Genomic DNA, 24848 nt, shown 5'->3' with positions numbered 1-24848 from the left:
GTTTTGAAAAGGCAGAAAGAAGGAACCAGAACAGGTGAAAATAAATTTATTTCCAAACTCAGCTCCAGTGTTTTAAGAACCAGAAGGGGACAAAGCAAAAGCCACCTCTTATCAGTGTGTGCAATCAGATCAAAGAAAACTGGTCAATAAAACCTCACTACTACCCTTTGCTAATACCACCAGATTGACACTATCTACCAGAGCTTGGTAAAAAGGTAAATCTCCCCGTCAAGAGTTAAAGGATCCCAAATAAATTGAAGGTAGCTTCCTCAAATATCTCTAGTGAAGATCACAAGCAATGGAAACAGTTGGATCTCCCAACTCATCCCCGCCCCCCAGCATCGCCGCGTGGTGATCCCAGAACACGGGAACAAAGCTTCTTATAAAATAAACACGCCTGAGCTTTAGATTCGTTGCCTCGGGTTCGGAGAGGCATTTGGGGAGGGACACGGTCAGCGGCTATTTTGAAAATCTTGCTTTCATCACGGCCACCGCGTTTCCTCTACCCGAAGGCAATGTTATTGGGGCTGCAAACAATTTCCTGGCGCCTTCCAATGCCCTCTAGCGGCCGACGTGGAAACGACTCCCTTGGGCGTATGTGGATGTCTCTCCTGCCTTTCTTGGCTCTCTCCACCCCCCTCTTAGTCTCTTGGGCCGGCAGCAAGGAATCAAACTCCGTTCTTCACATCCTCGGCTCTGAGCTCCCCTCTTCGGCGGCCCCCCACCCCAGCCTCCGCCTCCCTCCGCACACTCCTCCAACGTTAGGAGTCGAAACTCTGGTTTCCTAAAACCATAACATTTCCATTCGTCCCTCAAAAATGTCTTAAAGGAGAGCCAGGCTAAGACGGCAGGGCTTTCCTTTTTTTCAAGGTGTAGTCCACGCTCTACCCGCACCACCCACCCCCTCCCTTCACGTAGAGTTCTTTAAGCACGCTGCGAAAAAATGCGGCATGCATTTTTTTTTTTGCAACAGCTGCAAGAAACAATGAAGCTTTTCAAGAAACGGGGGGAAAATGCGCTTTCCAGTTGCAGTTGTTTTTTTTTTTAATTTTTTAGGGAACCTCTCAGTTTTCTTCTCTGCTTCCCCTCCCCACGGAAAAATGCACATAAATATATATTACATATATTATATATATATAACATAGAATCTTCCATCTCAATGAGAAATGAAGCTGGGGCATTGTTTTTGGAAGCAAGTCGGAGGGGAGGGTGTGTGCGTGTGTCAGTATTAGGGTGGGGGCGAGGGGGGAGGGGACGGAAGAGAAGGGGTGCGTGTGTAGTCAGCTTTTTGCAGAATACAGGCTCACGCTGCGGCTCCGTTCCGAACGTTCCTGGGAATCCCAGGCTCCAGCTTTTGGCGCGCGCCTGTCTGGGCTGGGGCCCGCCGCGCGCTGCTGCTGCTGTTGCTGCTGCTAGTATGTGTGTGTATGTGTGTGTGTGCGTGCTTTCGGGAGCGCGTGCGCGAGCCCCCAGTGTGTGGCAGCAGCAGCAGCGGCAAAGCGAAGCTGAGGCTCTTGTTTACCAGCATTAACTCCGCTGAGCAAAAAAAAAAAAAAAAGCAAGCAGAAGAGCGCACTAGGCGAACTAGAGAGAGAGAGGAAGAGGGAGAGGGAGAGCAAAGCTGCAAGCGAAACTGCCCCCTTTGCAACAGCAATTTTGTAAAATCCTTGCCAGACCCTCTTATCCCGCTCGTTTCTCTCCCCCCTCCCCGCCCCTCCACCTTTCTCCTTCCACACCCCTTTCCAGAGGAATTACAAACCCTTACAACACCTCTTCGGCTTTGACCTTCAGCAAACCGGATCCCCCCTACGTTCCGGAGAGAGGAAGGTGGGGGGCGGTGTGTGTGTATGTGTATGTGTGTGTGTGCAAAAAGGGAATTACAAACGTTTGCTATGGGAAAGCAGCCGCCGCGAGAGGGGATGCAACGCGGAGCCCCAGCCCCGGAGCAGCAGGAGTGCTGAACAGCTTCAGTGTTGCTGCTGGGGCTTTGTGTGTGTCCTGGATTTTTTGGAAGGCGCCTGTAGCAGCAGCAGTGAGAGAGGAGGAGGGAAAGGAGAGGAGGAGGAGGAGGAGGGGGAAGCCTCTTCATTCATTTTTATTCCGCATTTTTACCCATTTTCAGCCTCTTCAGCAACCTGGACTTTGGGGGATATTTAAAACTGCGTCGCATCATTCCGACGTGGATACTTTGCGGCGTTTGGAAGCCTTTCCCTCTATTTTTGGTTGGGCTTGTTTTTCCTTGCAAGGATTGATTTGGATTTTTTTTTCCCTTTCTTTGCAGTTTTTTCCCCCTACTGCCTTTCTGTGTGTGTTTGAAAATGGAGGTTGAAGATGCAGACTGCCAGCCTCAATGTGCTTCATGTTTGCTACTTCTGTGTCCATTGTATCACTGCAGCCAGCGCTGAGGCAGGTTTGTTACCTTTTCTGTAGCAAACACCACAAATACCTTCATATCTAAAGCATCAAAATAGCGTTGTTTGGGGACTGTGTGTGTCAGCATCGACAGCCACAGCATCGACAACACATCGACCCACCACGAGGAAAGAAATAATTTTTCTAAAATTACAGTTTTCGAAGGATCTGTTTTCTCTTCTGGATTGTTTTTTTCTCCCTTGTTTCTGGAGGGGGTGTGGGGGCGGCAGTGTGAGTTTCGGACTCCCCCCTTCCCCCCCTTTTTTTTTGGAGAAAGGGGAATTTCGTCCTAAATAAAAGGAATGAAGTCTGGCGCCGGAAGAGGGTCCCCGACCTCACTTTGGGGGCTTCTGTTTCTCTTTTCCACACTTTGCCTTTGGCCAACAAATGGAGAAAGTGAGTATCTCTCATCAATGTTTCTACTGTGAAGTATGTCTTTTGCACTGCGGTAACTTTTAGTTTAAGGGACTGCTGTCCTATTTTTCGGTTCAAGAATTTGCATCTTCAAGCCTATTTAGAAATTAGAGTTCATGGCTGGTTTCTTTTTTCGCTTAATTTGGTGCTGTGGGGTGTGTGTGGGGGTGTTGAATGGGGGAGGGAGGAGCAAGTTGGGTGGGTTGGGGGAGGCGGTGGCTCCCCCCCCCCCCCCAGCCAGGTTAAGCACTTTCCTTCCAATGAAATAGCTTTACTTTTTGTTTCTTTCTCCAAAACAAAAACCCAACATTCGCTCGTTTCAATTTGGTAATTAACATTTGTATCAAGTTTGTCTACTTAGCTTAGCTAAAAGTTCCCATTCTTGGAAGGTTCGAACTTGTACCCTGGGGATTGTAAACAACAGTCAAAGGCCACTTTTCTTTTCCAGAAGTACCTGCTCCCAGGCTTAGAACTAACGCTACCCCGCCCCCCCTGTTGTCTAGGGTGGGGGACACTTGAAGCTGGCTGTGGGCTCCTTGTTTTCCTAGCCATTTGATTAAAAAGCAATACCCGCTTCCCCGGAAACACACTGAAGCTGTGTGCCAGGCTGTTTGTTGTGGTTGATTACATTCCATTTGGGACCACTTTACTAGGGCGGGGGGAGTTTCCTTTCTTAGGGGAGCATATATGCACTGACAGTTAGCACAGAACAGAAGGCGACTCCCCACACTCCCCCTCCCCACTTTATTTAGAGAAACCCCCTAACTGGGTTGGGCAGTGCAAATGGGAAAGGGCCGCAGACTTCCACTGTGTATTGTGGCGGCAGGCGGGATGCCTGGAGGCAGGGGGTGGCTTGGATGGCCTCTGGGGTGGTGGAGGAGTGTAGGTGGCTGGGGAAAAGAGTTCTTAAACGTAAACAAACCTTTAGAATAGTATTAGAAATGATAAGTTAGAACACTTGGACTATCTGCCCTAGAAATGCGGTGCGGCAGCTCCCGGACACGTTTCAAAACATCCTTTTTTTTTTTTCTCGAGGAGGAAGGGGAGGAGGAGGGAGTTTAGAAGGTGGGTGGGTTCTCCCTGAATGCGTTGTGGAAACGTGGTCTCCCACTGTCTTCCTCTAGGTTTAATCCCACAAATAGTTGCCCCCCTTGCCTGGACGATATTTACATTTCTTTTATTAAAAATAATTATATAATCCTCCTTCCTCCCCCCCCCACCCCCCATCTCCTTTTAATCCAGCGTTTGCTTTCCCGGAATCTGCCTTTGTTGCTCACAATTGCAAAAAAGCTCTGCCCTTGTTTTCGGCGTCTCTAAAATGGAATTGTTTTTCTGAGTCGTTCCATGCTCCCCTTCCCTCGGCCTCCCCCACCCCACCCCCTCGGTGCCCAAGGAAGTGGCGGGGCCCAGAGCAACGCTGCAGGAAAGACCAATCCACGCCGTAACCTAGGGCCCACGAGCTAGCGCCTTCTGGCGTGGGGTTCCCCCAAGCTCCGCCGCTGGAGCCGGAGCTTCTCCCTTCGTACCTCCGGTCTTCCCTTTGCCCCCCCCCCCCCTTTTTTTGAAGGCTGTGGGGTTAGAAAGGTGGAGAGAGAATGCGAGGGCTCTTGTCTGTGTATTTGTGGGTGTGTAGATGCACGTTACACACGTGCATGCGAAATCTGTCTCAGCATTGAGAGGTGCACATAGACACCCAGCTTATATGCTATTTAAAAAGTAGGACAACGTGTATGTGTTTAAAGCCCGGAGCGCGCCCCCTCTGTGTTTGTTTTGAACCAATTCTCCCCCTCCCCCTTTTGGGTTGGTTATTATTGTAGCACTTCCTTTGTACATCGTTAATAAGCAATATATCTCTACAAACGCTATCACTTGTAATCTGATATACTTTGTTTTGGTCTTGTCTGGGTGAATGGAGGGGGGGGTGGAGAGAAAGGAATGAGAGTTTCGTTGCACTTTGGAAAGAGTTGGGGGCGGGGATCCCTTAAAAAAAAAAAACTACAACAACCCGGTGGTAGTATAGTAAATTTGTGATGGCGGATGTTTTTTGGACACGTTGAAAAGTTTAAGCGAAGTAGTGAAATAGGGATAAGACGAATCCAGCTGATTTGCGTGTGGCATATTGTGTAATACCTTAGTGTATACAGCTGGTGCCAATTAACTTTGAAAATTAGAACAAGTTTTGGCCCTTTCATCTCGATATCTTAGTGGGAGAGAAGGAAAACTAGTCAAATACATAATTATTTTTTTAAAAGCCTTAAGGGAGAGTAAACATTCTGGATTTCTTGTAAAAATGAGCATACCTTATTCGTATCAGAAAATCTTGACAGAATTAAAATATTTACTAGACAAATACTGGAGGTCCCGTGATCGAATTGTAACCTGCTACCACCTTAATTAAAACAAAACAAGTTGTTTTCCAAAGTTTCAGATGACCAGATTAGAGGGAGGTTTTCAGCCCCTTTCTTGTTCAGAATTTTAAGTTTTATTTTGAATATAGAGGAGATTTAAAGGGTAAATCTGCCCCAGAACACGCAAATATTTTAAACTTTAACATAGCATGTAATTGAGCTATATAGTTTCTCCAGTTTTATATGATTAGACAGTCTTGGACTTAAAGGCTTAATTAATTAATTATTATAACTATAATAATTATTAATTTATTTCCTGAAAAGTCAAAGGTTATTGTTTAGGTAAATTAAGACTTTTCTAGGAATCCTTTATAAAATGTTTTGTGAATGATAAGACTTTGGAGATAATGCATAGACAAAAAAAGTAGTATTGAACGTTTTTGCTTGAGTGGCAAGAAAGTATTATAGGGAAAATCAAGGAATTTCCGAAGGATCCCTTAAAAATAGTCACTTAAAGGTTGATGAATAGGTAACAGTTGCCTAAAATCTTGATTGTAGTGTGTAAAGCAGAATTTAAATACCTTTCTCTTCCAACTGCACAGTGAGATTTTGAATCTTAAAGTAGCTATGAACATACTTTAAATTCTTAGGAAGAGAAGTGTTACTGAAGTTAAGTTCAATTTATTAGTCCTTATGGTAATAAGAAGTTTGAAAGTTGTATCAAACGCTAATATTTTAGATTTTATCTCCGATCTTTGTGGTAAAGATTTGGGTATTTGTATTGGGTTGCAAGTATTGTGTTAAGATACTCTGAAAGGAAGGAATGCTTTAGGATTAAGTATGTGGTCATAGTAATGTAAACATTTCTTAATTTAGAAGGATAAAGAAGTTTTCAAAACAGACAAAGCCTAATGGAAGTAATGTTTGGTTATTTTTTGCCCTCACATAAGTAGGCCTTGTAAGTAGTTGAGGTTTAAGTTTTATAGTAATAGCCAACTGCTGTGTTTTGTGATTTTTGGAGGGAAGGGGGTGAAGGTGGTTATTGTATTCTTTTTTTTTTTTAAAGGAGACATCTCACCCTAATGTGATATACATCTTCTCCAACTATTTCCTATAACTTAAACACCACCCCCAATTCTATTGCTGAAGAAAAATTAGATACAAGAAATTAAGATAGTTAAAGGGATTGCTGTTTTAGGCATGCTAGAAGTAGCCTGGAGTAAAAACAAAAGAAAAATCCCAAATAGGGGATTTTAGGTTTCTAAGGAGGAAATGACAAGCAAACTATATTTTAAGGAGGAGTTGAGCTTAGGCCTTTATTTGAAATTTAAAATATCATCTGTTGAATTCTCAAAAGAATATTAAATGTTTAAAGTTGAAAAGAATGTCTCTTGAGCCTGGGAGTTACAAAAACCGAGTAAATTTATTTGACAATTTTAACCAGTCTTTCTCGTTATTGTGTTTCTAGAATCTGAGAACTTAAATTTAGAAAACAACAAAAAAACTTCCTGATGATTGAATTTAAGGCATTCAGAGGAAAAGCACCTGCAGAGAAATAGAGACTGATTGCTGTATGCATTATTAGATAAGGGACCAAGACAGTGGTCAGTTTAGGATTAGATTTTTTTGCTTTCTTTTTTTTTTAACCCAACAATTTAAAATCAAATTGTTACATAAAATAAATACCTTGTTTTAAAAAGATAACATTTAACAAGAGAAAGTTATTTTGAATTAAAAGATGACTGATTTTTTTATTACTTAAAGTTTTGAGAGGAATATAAGCAAATAGCTTCTAATGTACCTCTTTGAAACTCTCTGGTTATACATATGAAAGTATAAGAAAGAAAATTAAATAGGAAAAATCCTGACTCTAGTATTGCCTATTTATTCCAGTTCTTACTTATTCTATTGCTAAAAATTGTACCTTTTGGGAAATATACTCATGAAGCAAAACTGAGAGTAGAGTTAATGCAAAGATCCGTTTTCAAAGAGATGAGTAATCTGAAAAATTTAGCTATTAAAATCATAATATGATGCTTTGGCATCAACTGCTGGATATTTGTTTTGAAAATACATAGGGGATAATCATTTATATTGTATGTATTTGCTTTTGATCTTTAACTTTCTGCTTGATCACTGATAAAAATGTTTCCTGGTCTTCCTACTGTTGCAAGATCAATATAGTAAGTGAAAATCAACTGTATCATTTTCACTTGTTGCAATATAATTTGCAATTGCTAAGACAGGTACTACAGGAACAACAATTTTTCTTTTATCCTGCTTCATTGGTTTTGTAAGAATATAATGTGTGTGGCAAGTACTTTATGAACTCTTGCATGTAATGAAAGCTGCTTGAATAAAAATATCAAGTATTTTCCAAAATACTTGGTGGATTTTAAATGAGAACAAGATACATGGCTGTATTTCTTATAAGCCACTTATGAGCAATAGGTTTTAAATATTTTTAAGGTTTTTTTCTTTAATATCTTGTCTACCCTTGAGGCTGGAACAGAGGAAGCTCTAATCTACTGGATACATATGCTTTTATCATTTAATATTTCCCTCATTTTGGAACCTTACCTGCAGGTAGATATGAGAACATTTACTGATCTGGGTCAGAGGCACTTGTTTTGTTTCTTGGTTTTGACAATTGTGATGAAAAATGAAAAAAAAGAAAGTTGTAGTGGTATGGTTTATCTTTTGCCAGAACCTTAGAGTCACAGGTGCATACATGAATATTTCATAGTGTGTCAGAGCTGTAAGAAAGATGGGACATTTTTCAGATACTTCCTGGACTTCTATGCTGCTTGTTTTTTTGGAATTACCCAGGAGATCCTGCTAGTAAATTGTATGGTTGTGTTTAGCACATTTTGAATAACTCCACATTTGAAATAATTTGAAGGATGAGAATGATGTTAGTCATAAATATTAACAAAGGCAAAGTTACAATAATGAAATCTCCAGTGTAAAATCTTAAAACGTATGAGTAGCTCCTGTTTTGTTCTCAAAATTCCCTGTTTTGTTTTCAAAACATTTTTTAAAACAACCATAGTTCATAGAAGAGGCATGTGTACCGTTGAGACAGCTTGCTTTGATACTGTTTTTCTTAGCCAAGTCCTGACAGGTGCTTTCTGAGTTCAAGAGATGAACTCATTTCAATTGTACTAAATATATAATACATACTCACACACATTCTTAGTATGTCATTTCTTGAATTCTGTGTCTGAAACATTCTGAAGGAAAATTCCAAAACAAACTTTGAAGACAAGAAAATGAAAAATGACTTTTAGATTTCTCTGAATCCTTTTCCAAGTAGTATATATGACATGCAAATATTATGGGTGCAGTAGCACCCATAGTAAAATGAGAAGTTACAATGTGGAATTACAAATGAGGAATTATAATTGTATTATATATTAATTATACTAAATTAATTGTATTAAATATAATTTGTACAAATGTAAGCCAGCTAAAAGCTCCAAAAAAGGGTAGTGGAGGGAGAACCCACTTTGGCAATTAAACTATATAACATCTAGACATGTTGATTTGTTAGGGAGATTCTTTTAACAAGTAAAATTTGGGGAGATTAAAAACCTTCAATAAGTACTGAGATCCCTCAGGATCTGATAGAGAACTGATGTGTTGTTAATTCTCCCTTATTATTGAAACGTCATCTTTTAAGGTAGGCATACCTTGTACATAAAATGTTTAGTAAACTAAGCATGGAGAGAGTTATAACTATCAAAAAACATACTGTTAGAGAATTCTGTTTCTTCAGTTTGCTTTATCTTAGTGAAGAATAAGATCTTTTGCCTCAAAGAAATATGCTTATTTTTTCTTCCTTGAGTTGAATTGAGTCAAGTTTTTAGGGTCCTCTTTTTCATTGTTAAAAAGTGAACACTAAGTTGTATGATTACATACTTTCTAGTGGCAAGTTTGAATTTTTCTTTGGGAAAATTTGCTCTTTATTCTCCTTCCCAAACAAACTAATTGTCTTATTATGCTTTTTAAAAAAAATGTTTTATGATGTAGTAAAAATCTTTTGTGGGAATTTTAAGAGAGCCAAATCAAAAACTGTGGCAAATAATTTGATTTATTAAAAACAAGAAGGAATAAACTTGTAAGCAAATTATGGATTTTCTCTGGCTTGACCAACTAGGATCTTCTAATATTTGTCAGTTGGTATTCATATTTGCTGCAATTGAGGAGGAAATACTTTTTGTTTACTTTTTGGGATGAATACATACTGTTGAAATAACATTTGTAGTATGTACATCATGGTTATTGTTATTTGTGACTGAAAAATGAGGGCAATTTTAAAATCTTTCCCTTTTGTTTTTCTTTGCCACCGTTAATGCTAGAGAGAGACCTTTTGTTGCTTAAGACACTTGTTTCTGCACAAGTCTAGTTGAACACAGTGACTTCATCTCCCATGTGATGGCAGTGAAGCACATACTTTTTTATTGAAATATTTCTGTGCCTGGCCAAGGACTATGTTATCATGTGCAAACCTGTTACTGGTGTCATTACATACTGTAAAGATAGTTCTGTTTATTTTAAATAGTGTACTTTATTATATAGGGTATCTCCATTTTTTTTGGCTTTATAGATTCAACATTTTTAAGAAAAATGACTATTTCAAAAACTTATTTTTTAAGGTTTGAAAAGCTGAAGATTTCCTTGAAGCTTACAACTCAGAAGTAAAAGTTAAGCACTGTATTTTTTTGGGTAATATTCAAAATATGCGCTTCATTTCTTCCCAGTCTGCAGCCCCCTAAACAATGCAAATACTACATTCATTAATAAGTTATGCATTAAATGCATTTCTCCAACTCAAACTAGGTCCATCTAAGGCCAAGCCTAATAGTTATCAAGATGGAAGTTTTCTTATTCCAATATTGCTGTTCATCTATTTGTAATTTGACTTCAATACTTAAAGGATTTAGCTTTTCCTTATCAGTATAGGATCTTTCTCCACTGATGATTTATAGCCCTTGGTCCAACTTGTGGTGAAAAATTTCTCCCTGGCTTAGCTAGTCTGGTCTTCCAGGGAAAAGCTTGGTTGTAGACGGGCCCATCCTTAAACGCCTTTCCATTTTCTTAAGATCAGGCAGAGCATTTATTTGTTTTATTGGCATAAACTTGGAGAAACCAATGTCACCGCCATGATACCATAATAATAAAAAATAATGATAACAACAATAAAGTGACATTATTTGGTGCTTTAAGATGTACCAAACAATTTCTATATATTACCTGATTTGATCTTTCTCTTGTCTTGAAGCTAGCGAATATTTGTTGGGGGTGGAGGAGGAGTGGAGATTAGAAAACAGGTCTCTCCTGCCTCCTGGTTCATTTCATGTTTCCCACTTACTATGTTGAAACTGTGGATGTAAAACTGGAGTAGAGGTTGACCCTTTAAAACTTATTAGCTGCTTTTTGGGGATGATGATTTAAAAAACAAGCTTATTTTGTAACTAAATGAAAGCCACCCAACTCAGCTTTTAAATGACTTAGAATTTCTATAGTGGATTAGTTCTTCCCTCCAGTCCTGCTTGGATGCTTAGATATTTCATGGCAATGACTCTGGTTTCTTGAAGTCTCACGTCTGTGGAATGCCCTCTCAGAAAGGTTCTCACTACCTAGCTGGAAGGCCTTTGGGGATGGTCTTAGCTGCACGGGATAATTTTTGCTTTCTGAGAAGCCTACCAGAATGCAGAGAGAATCACTGGAGGGTTAGCTGCCAGCTGATGAATATTCTCAGACGCTGCAGTTCATGAAGACCTGCTGAGGTAGCAATGCCATGTGCACCTGTGCTGGGATTACAATCCACACCGATGAAATCTGGGATGGATCCTTGAAATATTGAAGTTTAAGCATGCAAATGTGTCATGAGGTCTTAAAACACAATTTTATAATTAGACATTTAAACGTTTTATTGGACTGTTTTGAATGTTTCAATATTCTTTTAGAATATTTTCAATATTTTATCTGTGAATTACTGGAAGGAGATTGTGTTTGAATAAGCAAGCAGGGGAAAAGCTCCTGATTTTAGCCACCCAATTTCCATAAAGTAGTTTGATACTGCTGAGTGATAGAAATTTTGCTCAAGGTTTTAAGTATCCACAGTGGTAAGATATTGGAGAAAAATAGGTAGCAAGCATGTACGTGGAATTCAGGCTGGAGAAATGGGAGAAGTTATCAGGGCCCCAGCACCATGATTCAGCTGGTTATACCAGCCTTGCCATGTTTCTCAAAATCATTAGATGCAAAATTATCATTGGCCAATTTACATTTGCTATGGCTGCCTACTTTCTGCCCCTCTTCCCCTAGATTCCTCCCTATGGTGCTAGGATAAATAGAAAATTAATAGGATAGGGACTTTTTCCTATCAGTTCAGGTTCTCATGAAACCCCAAAAGAGTAAACTTAAAATTAATCTGATAGATTGACTATTTGATTTCCTGATTTTCTGCTTTTCAGTTTGTAGAGGAGAAAAAGAAAATGGAATGATTGGATACCTGGATTCAAAATAATTTCTCTGATCATTACTACCTGTGACATGAACAAATTACTTCATGGACCTCAGTTTCCCCATCTTTAAAATGAAGTGTTTAAAAAAATTTTTTTAACCCTTCTGTCTTAGAACCAACACTGTGTGTTGGTTCCAAGGTAGAAGAGCAGTAAGGGTTAGGCAATAGGGGTTAAATGACTTGCCCAGGGTCACACAGCAAGAAAGTGTCTGAGGCCAGATTTGAACACAGGACCTCCCATCTCTAGGGCTGGCTTTCAATCCATTGAGCCACCTCACTGCCCTTAAAAATGAAGTGTTTTGACTAGTTTATCCCAATTTTTTTCCTTTTTTACTCACATACCACAATTTAAAGTTTTTTGCCCCCCCCCCCCCCAATACTGCTAGAGATATTTTTTTCATTTATTTAAAATTTTAACTTTTGTTTTTTACCTCTGGGAATATTATATTCCTAGTAATGGTATCCCTGAATCAAAGGGTTGACATAGTTAACCATTTCCTTTCTATAATTCTAGGCTAATTGGACCAATTCCCAATTCTCCCAATAGTATTTGTGTGCTTTTTTCTTTTATTTTTTTGTGCATGTATTTTTCATGGCCATTCCAACATTTCATCATTTTTATCCTTTTTTTTCCATCTATACTAATCTGATGGATTTTGGATTCCAAATTTTGGAACTGAAAAATATGATAAACAAGAACTCATTTACAGAAGGGTCACCAGGCCTCTGAGGGGACTTGAAATCGTGTTATATAATGATAGTTTGATGGAATTGCTGATCTTAAGTCTGGAGAAGATACAAATTGAAAAGAGTTGGAGGAGATAATGATAACTGTCCTAAAATATTTGTGGGATTGTCAGAGGAAGAGGAATTAAACTTGCTGTGCTTGGCTCTGGCTGGCAGAACGAGGGCACATGGATGAAAATGGGGTAGACAGTTTTTATATCAATACAAGGAAAAACTCCCCAACAATGTACTTAGATGGAATGAGACCTAGGATTAGATTTAGAAGGAAACTTAGAGGCTGTCTAATTCAACCCTTTCATTTTACACATAAGGAAACTGAGGACCAGAGATGTTAGTGGCACAGCCGGGATGTAAACCAAGATGCACTGATTTTTAAATCTGATTCTTCAATTCCCCCCCCCCCCCACCTCCCACCCATATCCCCAATATAGCAAAGTTCCTTTTCACTAGAGATCTTAAAGGAGATGGTGTTAGATTTAAAATAGTTTTGAGTGTTAAATAGTTGTAGATAAGAGAGTGGGAGCCATAAACTGTGATAATTAAATTAATAATTAAAATAATTAATAATTAAAATTAATGACCACTTGTTGGAATAAGTTATAGAAATTCTTACTTTGAGTAAGATTCGGAATGTTGCTCGTAAGATTCCTGTCAACTCTTTTCTGCAATTAAAATTTTTTTATGAATCAAAAAGAATTATTTTAAAATCTTTAAACAAAATATCACTATTTCTGAAAAATCCTGTTATTGAATTTCTAATGCATATGTCACCAAGTCCTTCATTTATTCATTTGAAAGTTTTTGGATTTGTCATATCCCCTCTGTTTTTACTGCCCTCATCAGTGCCTTATTACTTCAGGCTTGAGTTACTGCATTAACTTTCTAGCTGATCTTTCTGACTTCATTGTCTCCTGCTTCCAATCCTTCATGCACACTGATGACAAGCTAATCTTCCCACAACATTATTTTCATCATGACCCTTCCCTCTCCCAGAACCTTCCTGGTTCCTGATTACCATTCAACACAAGTCCAGACACTTCTACCTGGCCTCATTCTATGTTTTCAATTTTATTTCCCACTAATCACTAATGTATATCTAGGCCTTCCTATCACTAGTCTCCATTTGCCTCATCTGTAAACTGGTAATGATAGTACTGTACCTGCTTAATATCCAGATAATATCTTAAAATCAATTTATATTCCATATGCATATGCATGTTCTAATTCCTTTCTTTTTAATAAAGGTTGATATAATTGTTTCCCAGATGCAGCCTTGTGCTTTGCTTAGGCTATTTTTTATGTTGGCTAAAGCATCCCTTCTTGGAACTCTTGTTACAGACTTGTTATATAGTCAGTATCACATACTTATAAATTCTCTCATTGTTTTTAAAACTTAAAGAGACTATTTCCCCAAATTTCCAAAGTTTCTTTGTATAGACTGGGCATCAAGAAACAAGGGCTTTAGACTTTGGTTATTATATTATCTGTGTGATCTTGGGCAAATCACTTAATCTCCCTGAAGATTCCATCTGAAAGCCTCAGTTTTCCCATCTTAAAATGAATAATGAGGTTGGACTAGAGATGATCTGTTCTGTCTCTTGCAGCTGTATTCCAGTTCATTGCCACATGCCTGCTTAACCCATGATGTATTAAGTACAAATAAGATAATCTATGGGAAAGTTCATAATATAAAATGTGCAATCCCTTAGATTTTTCTCTATTTCTCATTGTTTGCCGAACAGGGAACAAATATTTTATTGTTGTGTTTTGACTTATGCCACATGATATAATTACATGGATGTTTCTTGTATTAAGTTGCCCAGAAAGAAAATTTTTTTAAATTTTTCTTCCCTTTGGTGTTCCTGTTTTTTCAGATGCTACCATTCATGAATTGGGCAGTACATGAAATCTCCGTGTTTTCTAGGAATTAGGGTAGAGAAATAAGAACACTGATTTAGAATCAAATGATCTGCTCCTCCTTATCTGTGTGACTTGATCAAGGCTCTTAACCTATTGGGATCTTTATTTCCTCTATCTGTTAAGTGTGTATACATGGGGCAGTTAGATGAGATGATCTTTGAGGTCTTTGCTTGGAATCCATTGTTTTTTAGAATTATAAAGATATTTTATTTTTACCAGTTACATATAATAATAAATTTCCACATAAAATTTCCAAAGTTATAGAATTCAAATTGTCTCCCCCTCCTAGAGCTGGCAAACAATTCGATCCGGTTTATTATACATGTATTATCAATCCATAGATTTCTTACCTCCTCATACATTTAGTTAACAAACTACAGGTATTCCTCCCACGTTTCGACTTTCCTTCACCGTTTCTTGTATATCTCAGGTTGGTATAAGAAATCAAATGGGAATTTTGGGGGAGTTTTGCAGAAGCCAAAGACAACACTCTTAAGGCCAGTAGAAGAATAGGAAAAAGTTTAGAAACTCAGAAATGCATGATGTAGCAGTCCACCCCTAGCTATGGGCAAAGGAAACAGTTAGTGTGTACAGAGTTGCTTAGAAGAGAGCATGCTCAGTCTTGCGCATGGCTGGGAAAGCCTCTGACCCTTGACCCTAGCTTCCCCCAGGTTAGGCAGGAAAACAGGTTTCTTTGTGTTCACCTGGCTAAGAGAAACCACACCTATACCTTGTCATTGACCAATGATAATCATCCCTATGTATTGTGTATATTTGCATGTCAAAGAGATCAAATACAGGGCCGCAGCAAGCTCCGCCCTCTCTTTCTCTTGGATCTCAGCTCTCACTCATGCCTGTCCTTGCTGGAGCCTCTGGCCAAGCTCCATCTTTGATTCCTTTCCTTATCTACCTCTCCCACCTGGGACCTGGCCAGGTACTTTCTTCTCTCTATCATGTCTCTGACCTGTGTGGTATTAAATTTGGATCTTTGGACGGTTATAAGCCTTCTGAGTAGTCCACTGATCGGAGTTTTTGCTGTGGCTCCTTTGTAATCAATAAGGCCTGGATTTCTGACTCATTCCTGCCACCTCATATCTCTAAATTGGCTCCGCCATCCCCCTCATGGCATCCAGAACTTCTATCCTTCCTCTATCTTCCTACCTTGAGGCTTCTCGCGGGTTTGAGGAAGCTTCACATAAAATATATGTATAATATAATATCAACATATTTTATCTTTTAACACCATAAACAGATATAATTTCTATTTTAAAGTTAAGTAAAAAGTTAAAGTTTGCGAAAATAACAGAAAGCCAGCAGAGGACACACAAAGGCTAGAAATGTTAACATTGACCTATTTATAGCTTATGACCAAATGCTTAACCCAAATTTTATAATAAGGTAGTGTAAACACCCCATAAAAGAAAAAATTCAGACTTTCTTCTCTGGTATGAAGGGAGGGGCCAAAAAGTTTTGCTCAGATTTTCCAAATCACAAGGTGCCCTGCTTGAGCCCCTGACATGTAAAAATAGACTCGAATTCAGGACTCCAATCCCCAGAATCCTTTGCTCCACTTCCCCAGAGTGCTTTGTAATCGCACTGAATTCTCGCCTGGGCGAGAACACAAATGATTATTTAAAGGAGTTCTTCACCTACTGAGGGGCCTTTTTGGACTTCCGTTTTGGAGGAGACGTGGCTCTTCCATGATGTGAGATTATCTTGTCTAGGCCTCTCTGGCCTAGGCACGTGTTTTCTTATCCTGTATTTTCTTTAATCCTTAATCTTTAATAAACCTCATAAAAATATAATACTCTTTGCAGAGAGAAACTAATTTCTACCTGCCTCAGTTTCCCTAAATTATAACTGTTACAGACAGCCCACCTCACCCCATGTGGAAAGGGTACCTGTGTTTTAATTTTACTCTGGCGGCTTCTTAAGCTGATCTTCTTGTTCTCAGTCTGTCTTCAATGAACACTGCTGCCAAATCATAACTGATCATGTCACTCTTCTTTCTGATCAAAACCTTTGGCTTCCTCTTGCTGACTCCTCATTGAAGTTCAGTCTTTTTAGTTTGTCATTAGGATCTTTTCTAGCCTTATTTTTCTGCAGTCTTCCACATAGACTGAAAGTCTAAGAAACTTGTTTATTCACCACTCAACAGCACTTTTCTTTTTTAAAGTTTACATTGAGTCAACAAACATATATTTGGGCTTAATATGTAGCAGGCATTATGCTAAGTGCTGGGAATACAAATACAAGCAGAGAGAAAAACAATCCCTGCCTTCCAAGATCCTTTGGAGGATCTTTCTAGAGAAGGAACTAATGGAGGAAGACGGAACATAGAAGGAGGCCGAAAAAAGAGGTTATGGGAAATGTGGAGAAAGCCCAGTAGGAGGGTCTCTCCTGGGGAGGATGATGAGGTATAGGCATGCTCATTAAAATGCAGGTTCTAGGGGGAACATCCACAAACAGGGACATTTCAATATACAAAAACCAGAAGCAGAGATTGGATATTAAATTGTATACTTGTGTTATATGACTTTAAAGTGTCTATTTAAAGTGTCGATTTTGGGGCAACTAGGTAGCACAGTGGATAAAGTGCCTGGTGCGGCATTGGGAGGACCTGATTTTTATTAGAGCTTCACATAGTTCCTAGCTGGGTGACCCTGGGCAAGGTTGCTTAACCCCAGTTGATTAGCCTTTGCTGCTCTTTTGTCTGAGAACTGACACTAAGAAAGTAAAGGTTTCAAAAATAAATAAATCGTCTATAAATTTTTATAAAATATTACAATTTTTGAAGACTGTATATTACATATTTATAGGATATTGTAATAATATGTAATAAATTAAATATAATATAATAATAATAGTAATAGTAATAATAAAGCAGCAATAAAATTATCCCTTTCTGAATTTCTTTCTGCCCCAAGAAAATTTTCATTTGATTTACTTTTCTTTTGCATTACTCTCACTACCCACAATTTCCCATCCCCAAGAGAAGTACCTTTATGATAAATAAGGATGGTCAGACAATCTTATCATCATAAAAAAGTGTGTTGATCTTTTCTCTGTCAAAAAAAGGAAGAATTTTTTTTTTTATTAGTAGTCCTCTGAAGCCATGATCAGTCAGTGTAATGATCTGAGTTCTGAAATCTTTCAAAGTTGAACTTATCCTTTTCGTTATCATGGTCATTGTACTTGTCTTCCTGGTCCTGCTTCCTTGACTTTGTAATTAGTTCTTACAAGTCTTCCCTGGTTTCTCTAAATCTATTGTATTCATCATTTCTTTTGACCCAGTAATATTTGACTACATTCATAGCCCCACACAAATTACTGCTGCCAAGATTTTGTCACGTAGGGGTTCCTTTTGTCTGCCATTGAACTCTTTGTGGCTTATGTCCAATACTTCCTCTTCCATGTTTTCTCTACCTGGAATGCCTTTCCCTCCCCCTGGTTTTTGCCTTTTGAAATCCTACCAATATCTCAAATGTTAACTTGCTCTTGTGACCCAAGATGGAAATTCTTAACTTCCTCTGAACTTACATAATGTTCATTTATGTTCTTAGTATTCTCAATCCTGCAATATAGTTATGTGTGTGCTATATTTTCTTTTTAACATAATAGCGAATAGATAACGTTTTAAAGTTTGAAAAACGCTTTTAACACAGATAGTATTTCATTTGATCCTCATGACCCCTCTGGGAAGTGGGTGCTGCTATTATCCCCATTTTACAGATGGAGAAACTACTGCAAATAGAAGCCCAGGGACTTGCCCAGGGGCAAACTGCTAGTGATTGCTTGAGGCTAGATTTGAACTCTAGTTTTCTGAATTCCAAGTCCTCCATTCACTGTGCCACCTCTCTGCCTATATTAACATTTATTTATTCTCCTTCCTACTTTCCCTTCTCCTTGGGTGACCCTGGGCAAGGTTGCTTAACCCCAGTTGATTAGCCTTTGCTGCTCTTTTGTCTGAGAACTGACACTAAGAAAGTAAAGGTTTCAAAAATAAATAAATAAATATAACAAATACGAAGTCAACTGGAACCAATTCCCAAATTGACCAAGCTCAAAAATGTGTCTCCTTTCTACATATTGAATAAATCACCTCTGTCAAGGAGATGGATAACATTTCTCATTATCAGTAATCTGGAATCACTGTTGATCAGTCAGTGAGTGCATTGATTAGAGAACTGAAATCTTTAAAAGTTTTTCTTGGGGGGGGGGGCAGCTGGGTAGCTCAGTGGATTGAGAGCCAGGCCTACAGATGGGAGGTCCTAGGTTCAAATGTGGCCTCAGACACTTCCCAGCTGTGTGACCCTGGGCAAGTCACTTGACCCCCATTGCCTAGCTCTTACCACTCTTCTGCCTTGGAACCAATACACAGTATTGACTCTAAGGCAGAAGGTAAGGGTTTAAAAAAAATAATTAAAAAAATAAATATAGGTCTAGTAATAGTATCATGTAAATAGGTAAGATATTAATTTTTTTGTATGTCAGATCCTTTTTATAGATAGTAAGCTCCATGTAGTGAGGAAGCCTTGACTTTACTATTTTTATTTCTCCTCTGTCCCCTAGCACAGTGCTTTGTTCTGCATCCCCCAGACCTAGGATTTTGTGGGTTATAAGGAACCCCCTGGTGTGGAAACTCCTTTCTCTGGCACATATTATCACTCCTCTGGGACTTATCCTTAGTTGCCCGTGGGTCTGAGAGGGTTACATAGGCTAGTATTGCTCACAAGCAAGAATTGAACCCAGGTCCTCCTAACTCTGAAGTCAGTTCTCTATTTACCTTGCCACTCTGCTTAACTTTGCCCATAGGGACTTAATGATAATGGTTACAGAAATGTTGAAAAAACCATTTTGCTTAAATACAATGCAATGTTTTTCTTTTCTTTCTTTTTTTTTTGCATTAAACCACAGGTATGCATTGCATTTTGCTTCCTGTTTTGTTTACTTGTTTATCTTATAGTACCTAAAAATACCTACATTTTTCTTCTCAGACCTTAATCTACTTATTCACAGGTTTTCATCAATGACTAGAATATATATTTAGCATTTCCCCTTATCAATGTGCCACCTAGTGGTTAAAAAAAAAAGAGTAAGCTCTTTAAGAGATCAAGTTCTTATGGGTCTTCTTTGGGGGTTGGGGGAGGATAAGGAAAGTTTAAGATTACTTTTCATTTTGTTTTTGGATTTTCAGGAACAGATTGCCCTAAAACTGTTGTGAAAAGCCAGGCACTAACTGAATGGAGACATGAATAGTCTTAACTTGCTTTAGAAAAATAACTTTTTCTTACTATATTTTGTTTTTATGTCTCCTGCATGTCCCATTGTGTCCTTCCTAAAGAATTGTCCCTTGTATTAAACAATTTTAAAAGGAAGGGAAAACACTGTTCATAAAGTTAACCTATATATGTATATATATATATTTTTTTTTTGTTGGTGTTGTGGTTCTCATTATATGCTGTGTTCCTCATCTGTTGTTCCTTACCTCTGCAAAGTAAGTGAGAGGAAGGGGATATCTTTCTAACTTAGTTCACTTTTTGTATGATTTCCCAAGTTAAAACTGAAATTGTCTTGGAAAGTAGGAGCAAATTTAGCCAAGGCAATTAGTTAAGTGGTGCTAGACTGGGTTCAATTTAATTATATCATTAAAATGTTTGCTTCCCTTTTTGAAATGGATTGTTTGGATTGGGTAGTAGATAAACTGAGAAACAGAAATGACGCCTGGGAATATCAGCTATATAGGAAAAGGATGGTAGAAGCAAAAGGAAGAAACTCCATGACAACCACCCACTATTCCCAGCTCATAGCCTCTCTTGATTTCTCTCCCTGTCCTCTCCACATAAAACACTATCTGCTTACCCCCACCCACCCTAGACAACCAAATAATGATTGGTCTTTGCTTCCATCGAACTACTTCTACACCAGGAACCTTATTGCTTCCTGGCATCTCTAAATGCCCTGGCAAAATTGCAAATGTAATTAAAATCTCCCTTTTATCTGCTGGCCTTGCATGAGTGAAATGGCTGGAAGGAACTTTCCCTCTGCACAGTGAACAGTAGCAGTTGTGCCCTTCTCCTTCCCAGATCCATAGCCTCCAAGTTGGATAAGATAGTCACCTAAGACCCACTGCTCCTCTTTTTTTTCTACTGGAGCTTACAGTCATTGGATAATTGTATTTGTCAATTGAGGGTTTTGTTTTTTTTTTAAGTGGGGATATGCTGTCAAAGACTCTTAAAGCTCTTTACCAGAGTACTTAAAATTAAAAAAAAAATTCCAGTTACACATTGATAAAATGTTTAATAATTTTCTGACATTTTGCAATCTATGTTCTCTTCTTCCAATCCACCCCTCTCCAAGAAGGTAGGTAATATGATACAGATTGCACATATATTTCCATGTTCATTATGTGAAATAAGACATATTACTTACACTAGAGAAAAATTAATGAAGGAAAATGAAAATGAAAGAAAAGGAAAAGGAAGAATTTTTCATCATGAGTCAGTCACTTGGAATTGTCCTGGATCCTTGCTTCATTTGTAATAGTTAGGTCATTCACAGTCAATCATTGTATATTATTGTTGTTACTGTGAATGATGTTCTGCTTCTGTTCACATCTATTTGTATGACTTCATATAAGTCTTTCCAGGGTTTTTTTTTGGGGGGGGATCATCTTGTTTGTCATTTCTAATGGCATAGTAGTATTACATTACAATCATAGACTACAGCTTGTTCAACCATTCTCCAATTACTGGACAAAAAAGCTGCTATAAATATTTTTGTACAAATAGGTCCTTTTTCCTTATCTTTTGATCTCGTTGGGATGTAGACCTAGGAGTGGTATTGCTGGGATCAAAGGGTATGAACAATTTTATGGCCCTTTTGCATGATTCCACATTGCCCTCCAGAATGGGTGTATCCTTTCACAGCTTCACCAACAGTGTATTAGTGTCCCAAGTTTTTGACATCCTTCCTACATTTTTCATTTTCCTTTTTTGTCACGTGCTAGTCTTTCTTACAAATCTCCATCAGAATGGCCTTTTCTCAGTGACTTATGGCTCTTGAAACCCATGCATATATACTCCAGCAATGAATCTCTCAATTCAATTCTGCAAGCTTTTTAAAATATTGTGTTAGGCATTGTGTGCAAAAATATAAAAATGCAAACGGTCTCTTTCTCTGAATAATAGTTATCTTTGGAGTTGTAACACTGATCTGTGAAGGTACCTAGGTGTAGTCCAGAATTCTTCCTTACTACTCTCCTTCTTCATGATGAGCACCTTCTAGTCCAGGGCTGTCCCACTGAAATTTCCAGAAAAAAAAGGCCACTTATCCCAATCAATGAAGAATTTAAAAGCTGTGCTAAGTACTGGTGATCCAAATATAATGAATGAAATAATTTCTACTCACTAATCAATAAAGAATACTCAATACTAAGTCTTTACCTAAAGGAGCAATTATAGTTTGTTTGTTTTTTTAAATTAAAAAAAGTAGCAATTCTAAAGAAAGACTAATGTGCCCTTCTTATTATTCCTGGAAATGGGTGGGGATCTCATCCCTGCATCTTGAGGACTAGATATTGTTCCCCTAACTATTCCCCTAAGTCTCTGGGCTATTCTTGCTAAACCATGTGAGGTAACAGGGAAATGGAAAGCCAGCAGCATGATTTATTGGTCTAACTCTTTATGTTAACCTGGATTCATTGGATCCTAGATTTAGTTCTGGAAAAGACAGTAGAGATCATCTAGTCCAATTCATTTATTCTGCAGACAAGGAAACTAAACCCAGAAAAGTTAAGTGATTTGTCTAAGCTCCCACACGCAACAGAGGCAGATTTGAACTCGGACCCTTTGCCATCAAAGACAGTTGTTCTTTCCCCTGTCCCATTCTGGTTATATGAATGCCTGATGCCCACACCACTGCTTCTACCTACTTGGAGAACAGGAGGCAGAAGCTGAGCTCAGCAAATACAATAGCCAATACTTCTTCATCACTTATCTCCAAGAACCCTGATCAGCACTAACACCCACAGGGACTCCCCATCTGTGTTCCCCAGGCTCCCTGTCCACAGTGCCACTCTCCAGCAGTCTTTTTATGCTTCCACACTTTTAAATAGCCTGGAAACAATTGCCATTTTTCATCATCACGTCTTCTTCCCAGCACAGGGGTTTGGAGGCTCTTGGGAGTCTCTGCCACTGCTCAAACCCTAGACAAAGTCCTTAGAATGTGATTCCACTTCAAATTTTTTTGCCTTTTTATTTGTGTCAGGTCTGGCAGCCATGAGTTATTTATTTTATATATATGCATATATATGTATGCATTTTATATATATATATAAGCCTACTTATATAAAATCTATTCAATTTATTGCATTCCCTTATTTGAGGTGATTTCTTGAGCTTGCCCTTAAACTCTACAAATTTAGTTAAACTCTTAAAAACAATAAATATATATATCTCCCTACAAATACATATCTACACACAAAATAGTTAAATACAAGAGACTCTGGGAGGACAGGCACTAGCAGGTGGTAAGATCCTTTGGGATGTGAGATGGAATTGGAATCTTGGGTCTCTGAGTTTCTCGATTGGCTTTTTTATTGGGGTTTTCAATTTGTGCAGATGATTTAAGTGCCAGAAATGAAATCTTACCTGCCTTCAAGGAACTTGTAATACTTTAGACTTTTTTTCAACTTTTAAAAATTGACCTTGTTTTATAATTTTTTTCCTTTTCATATTTGGATAAGTTTTCTTCATTTGGTCATCATTAGGCATGACTTATTTCTTGGTCTGACATGGTGGAATGAATATTGGCTTGGGAATCAGGAGACCTAGCTCTGCTGCCAAGCTATGTGATCTAGGGCAAACCATCTTACCCTCTCTGAGTCACAGGTGTAAGATGAGAACAATTGAATCAGGTTATCTCTAAGTTCTTTCAGATCAAAAATTCTAAGATTGGGAGCAGAGTTTTGGGGTTCCCCCCCTTTTACAAACTCTCTTTCATCTACAACCCCTGTTATTTACATTCTCATTACAGAGATTCTTTCATTTTAATTTTTGCCTGGCACATAGTAGGCAATCAATAAGTGTTTATTGAATGAATTGGAGGGCTTTCTGGTTGAAATTGGGAGGACTTCACCTAATTTTTGCATTGTTCTCTACAAAAGGTCAACAAATTTTCATTTTTTTTTTGTACTAACAGGATCATGCTAGAAGTTTATGCAAGAACAAGGTTCAAAAGATCATAGGATAGATAATAGGAAACAAGATGTAGTGCAGAAAGGGGCACTGACTTCTTCATTTTATACTTGAGGAACCTTACTCCATTTAGATGATGTGACAAAATAATGCAGTAAATTCTGTAGCTTATATTTAAGTCCGGGTCCTCTGACTCCAAATTTAGTATATTTTCCCTTTCACTACTGTTTTGCTCGATTGCTATCACACTCTAAGGTTGTCTCACACATGTTTTTATTATACAAAGTTTTTATTAAAGGCTTCCTGTTTGCCAAGCATTGTGGCAGATTCTTGGGATGCAAAGACAAAAAAATGAAAGAGATCTCTGAAGAGGATCTGCCAAAGGGGGGGATTTGTCCATAGGTTGTTGTCAAGGGCTTTAAAAGCTAAACAAAATAATTCCTGTTTTATCCTAAAGGCAACAGGGACATCCAGATGTGTCTTAAGTAGGACAGTGAGTGGCAAGGTCAAATCTACTCTTAAAGAAAATCACTTTGGCAATTATAGGGGGGATGGATTGAAGAAAGGAAAGAAAAACCCTTTAAGTGAGAACTGAACTAGGATGGGGGCCATTTAAGTAGGGGAAAAAACATTTCTACTTTATAGGGGTAGAAATGACAAGATTTAGCAATCAATGAGGGAGACTGAGGAGTTCCAAACTGTGAGCCTAGAAGAAAGACTTTCAACAAAAATTGGGAAGTTTATGGTGAGTTTTGGGGGAAAGATAAGAGCCCTGTTTTGGACCTGGAGAGTCTGAGATATCTTTAGGATGTGGTTTGAAATGTTCAGTAGGCTAGAGGGGCTCAGGAGAGAGACTAAACCTGGATATATAGATCTGTGTCATCTGACCGAGGTGACAATTAAATCCAGGGATACCTCTGACATCTGAGATCTGACATTTTAAAATCTTGCCTTTTATTTGGTAGGCACTTAGATAAATGTTTATTTAAAATGGATTTTTGTTGTCAGAGCATTAAGGGGATTCCTAAGGACAACAGTATTATCTATTAGTTCTCTAAGATCAAACTTAGAATACTTAGTTTATTGATCCTTGCTTCTGACAGATGTCAACAAAGAGGAAAAAGTAATTACAACTGGGAGAGCTTAAATGTTCTTTGTAATAACAGAGTCCCTGGAATCTTTGAATAATTTGGCTCTGGAACCCTTTGCTACTTTTCCTATGATCAGTGGGGCTTTTTAAAGTCGGGATTTGTGCAAATTATGGCCCAAGTCTGTGTC

The 24848-nt window shown here is 38.4% G+C and overlaps 1 protein-coding gene across 2 annotated transcripts in view; it reads left to right on the top strand.

The window, feature by feature from the left end:
* The first annotated feature begins 1419 nt into the window (after positions 1-1419).
* Positions 1420-24848, top strand: part of IGF1R (insulin like growth factor 1 receptor) — a 380297-nt gene continuing 356868 nt past the window's right edge. The window contains exons 1-2 of one of the 2 annotated variants that reach the window (XM_056807043.1): positions 1426-1827; positions 2282-2808. In XM_056807043.1, the coding sequence (XP_056663021.1) occupies positions 2715-2808 (94 nt within the window). In that variant the 5' untranslated portion in view covers positions 1426-1827; positions 2282-2714. Of the gene's footprint in view, positions 2809-24848 lie in introns of both variants that reach the window. The other variant, XM_056807031.1, reaches the window with a different exon arrangement.

The sequence above is a fragment of the Monodelphis domestica genome, chromosome 1, assembly GCF_027887165.1.
Source record: "Monodelphis domestica isolate mMonDom1 chromosome 1, mMonDom1.pri, whole genome shotgun sequence".
Lineage (NCBI taxonomy): Eukaryota > Metazoa > Chordata > Mammalia > Didelphimorphia > Didelphidae > Monodelphis > Monodelphis domestica.
Note: the sequence above shows the minus strand (reverse complement) of the source record. Positions and strands in the feature narration are given on the sequence as shown.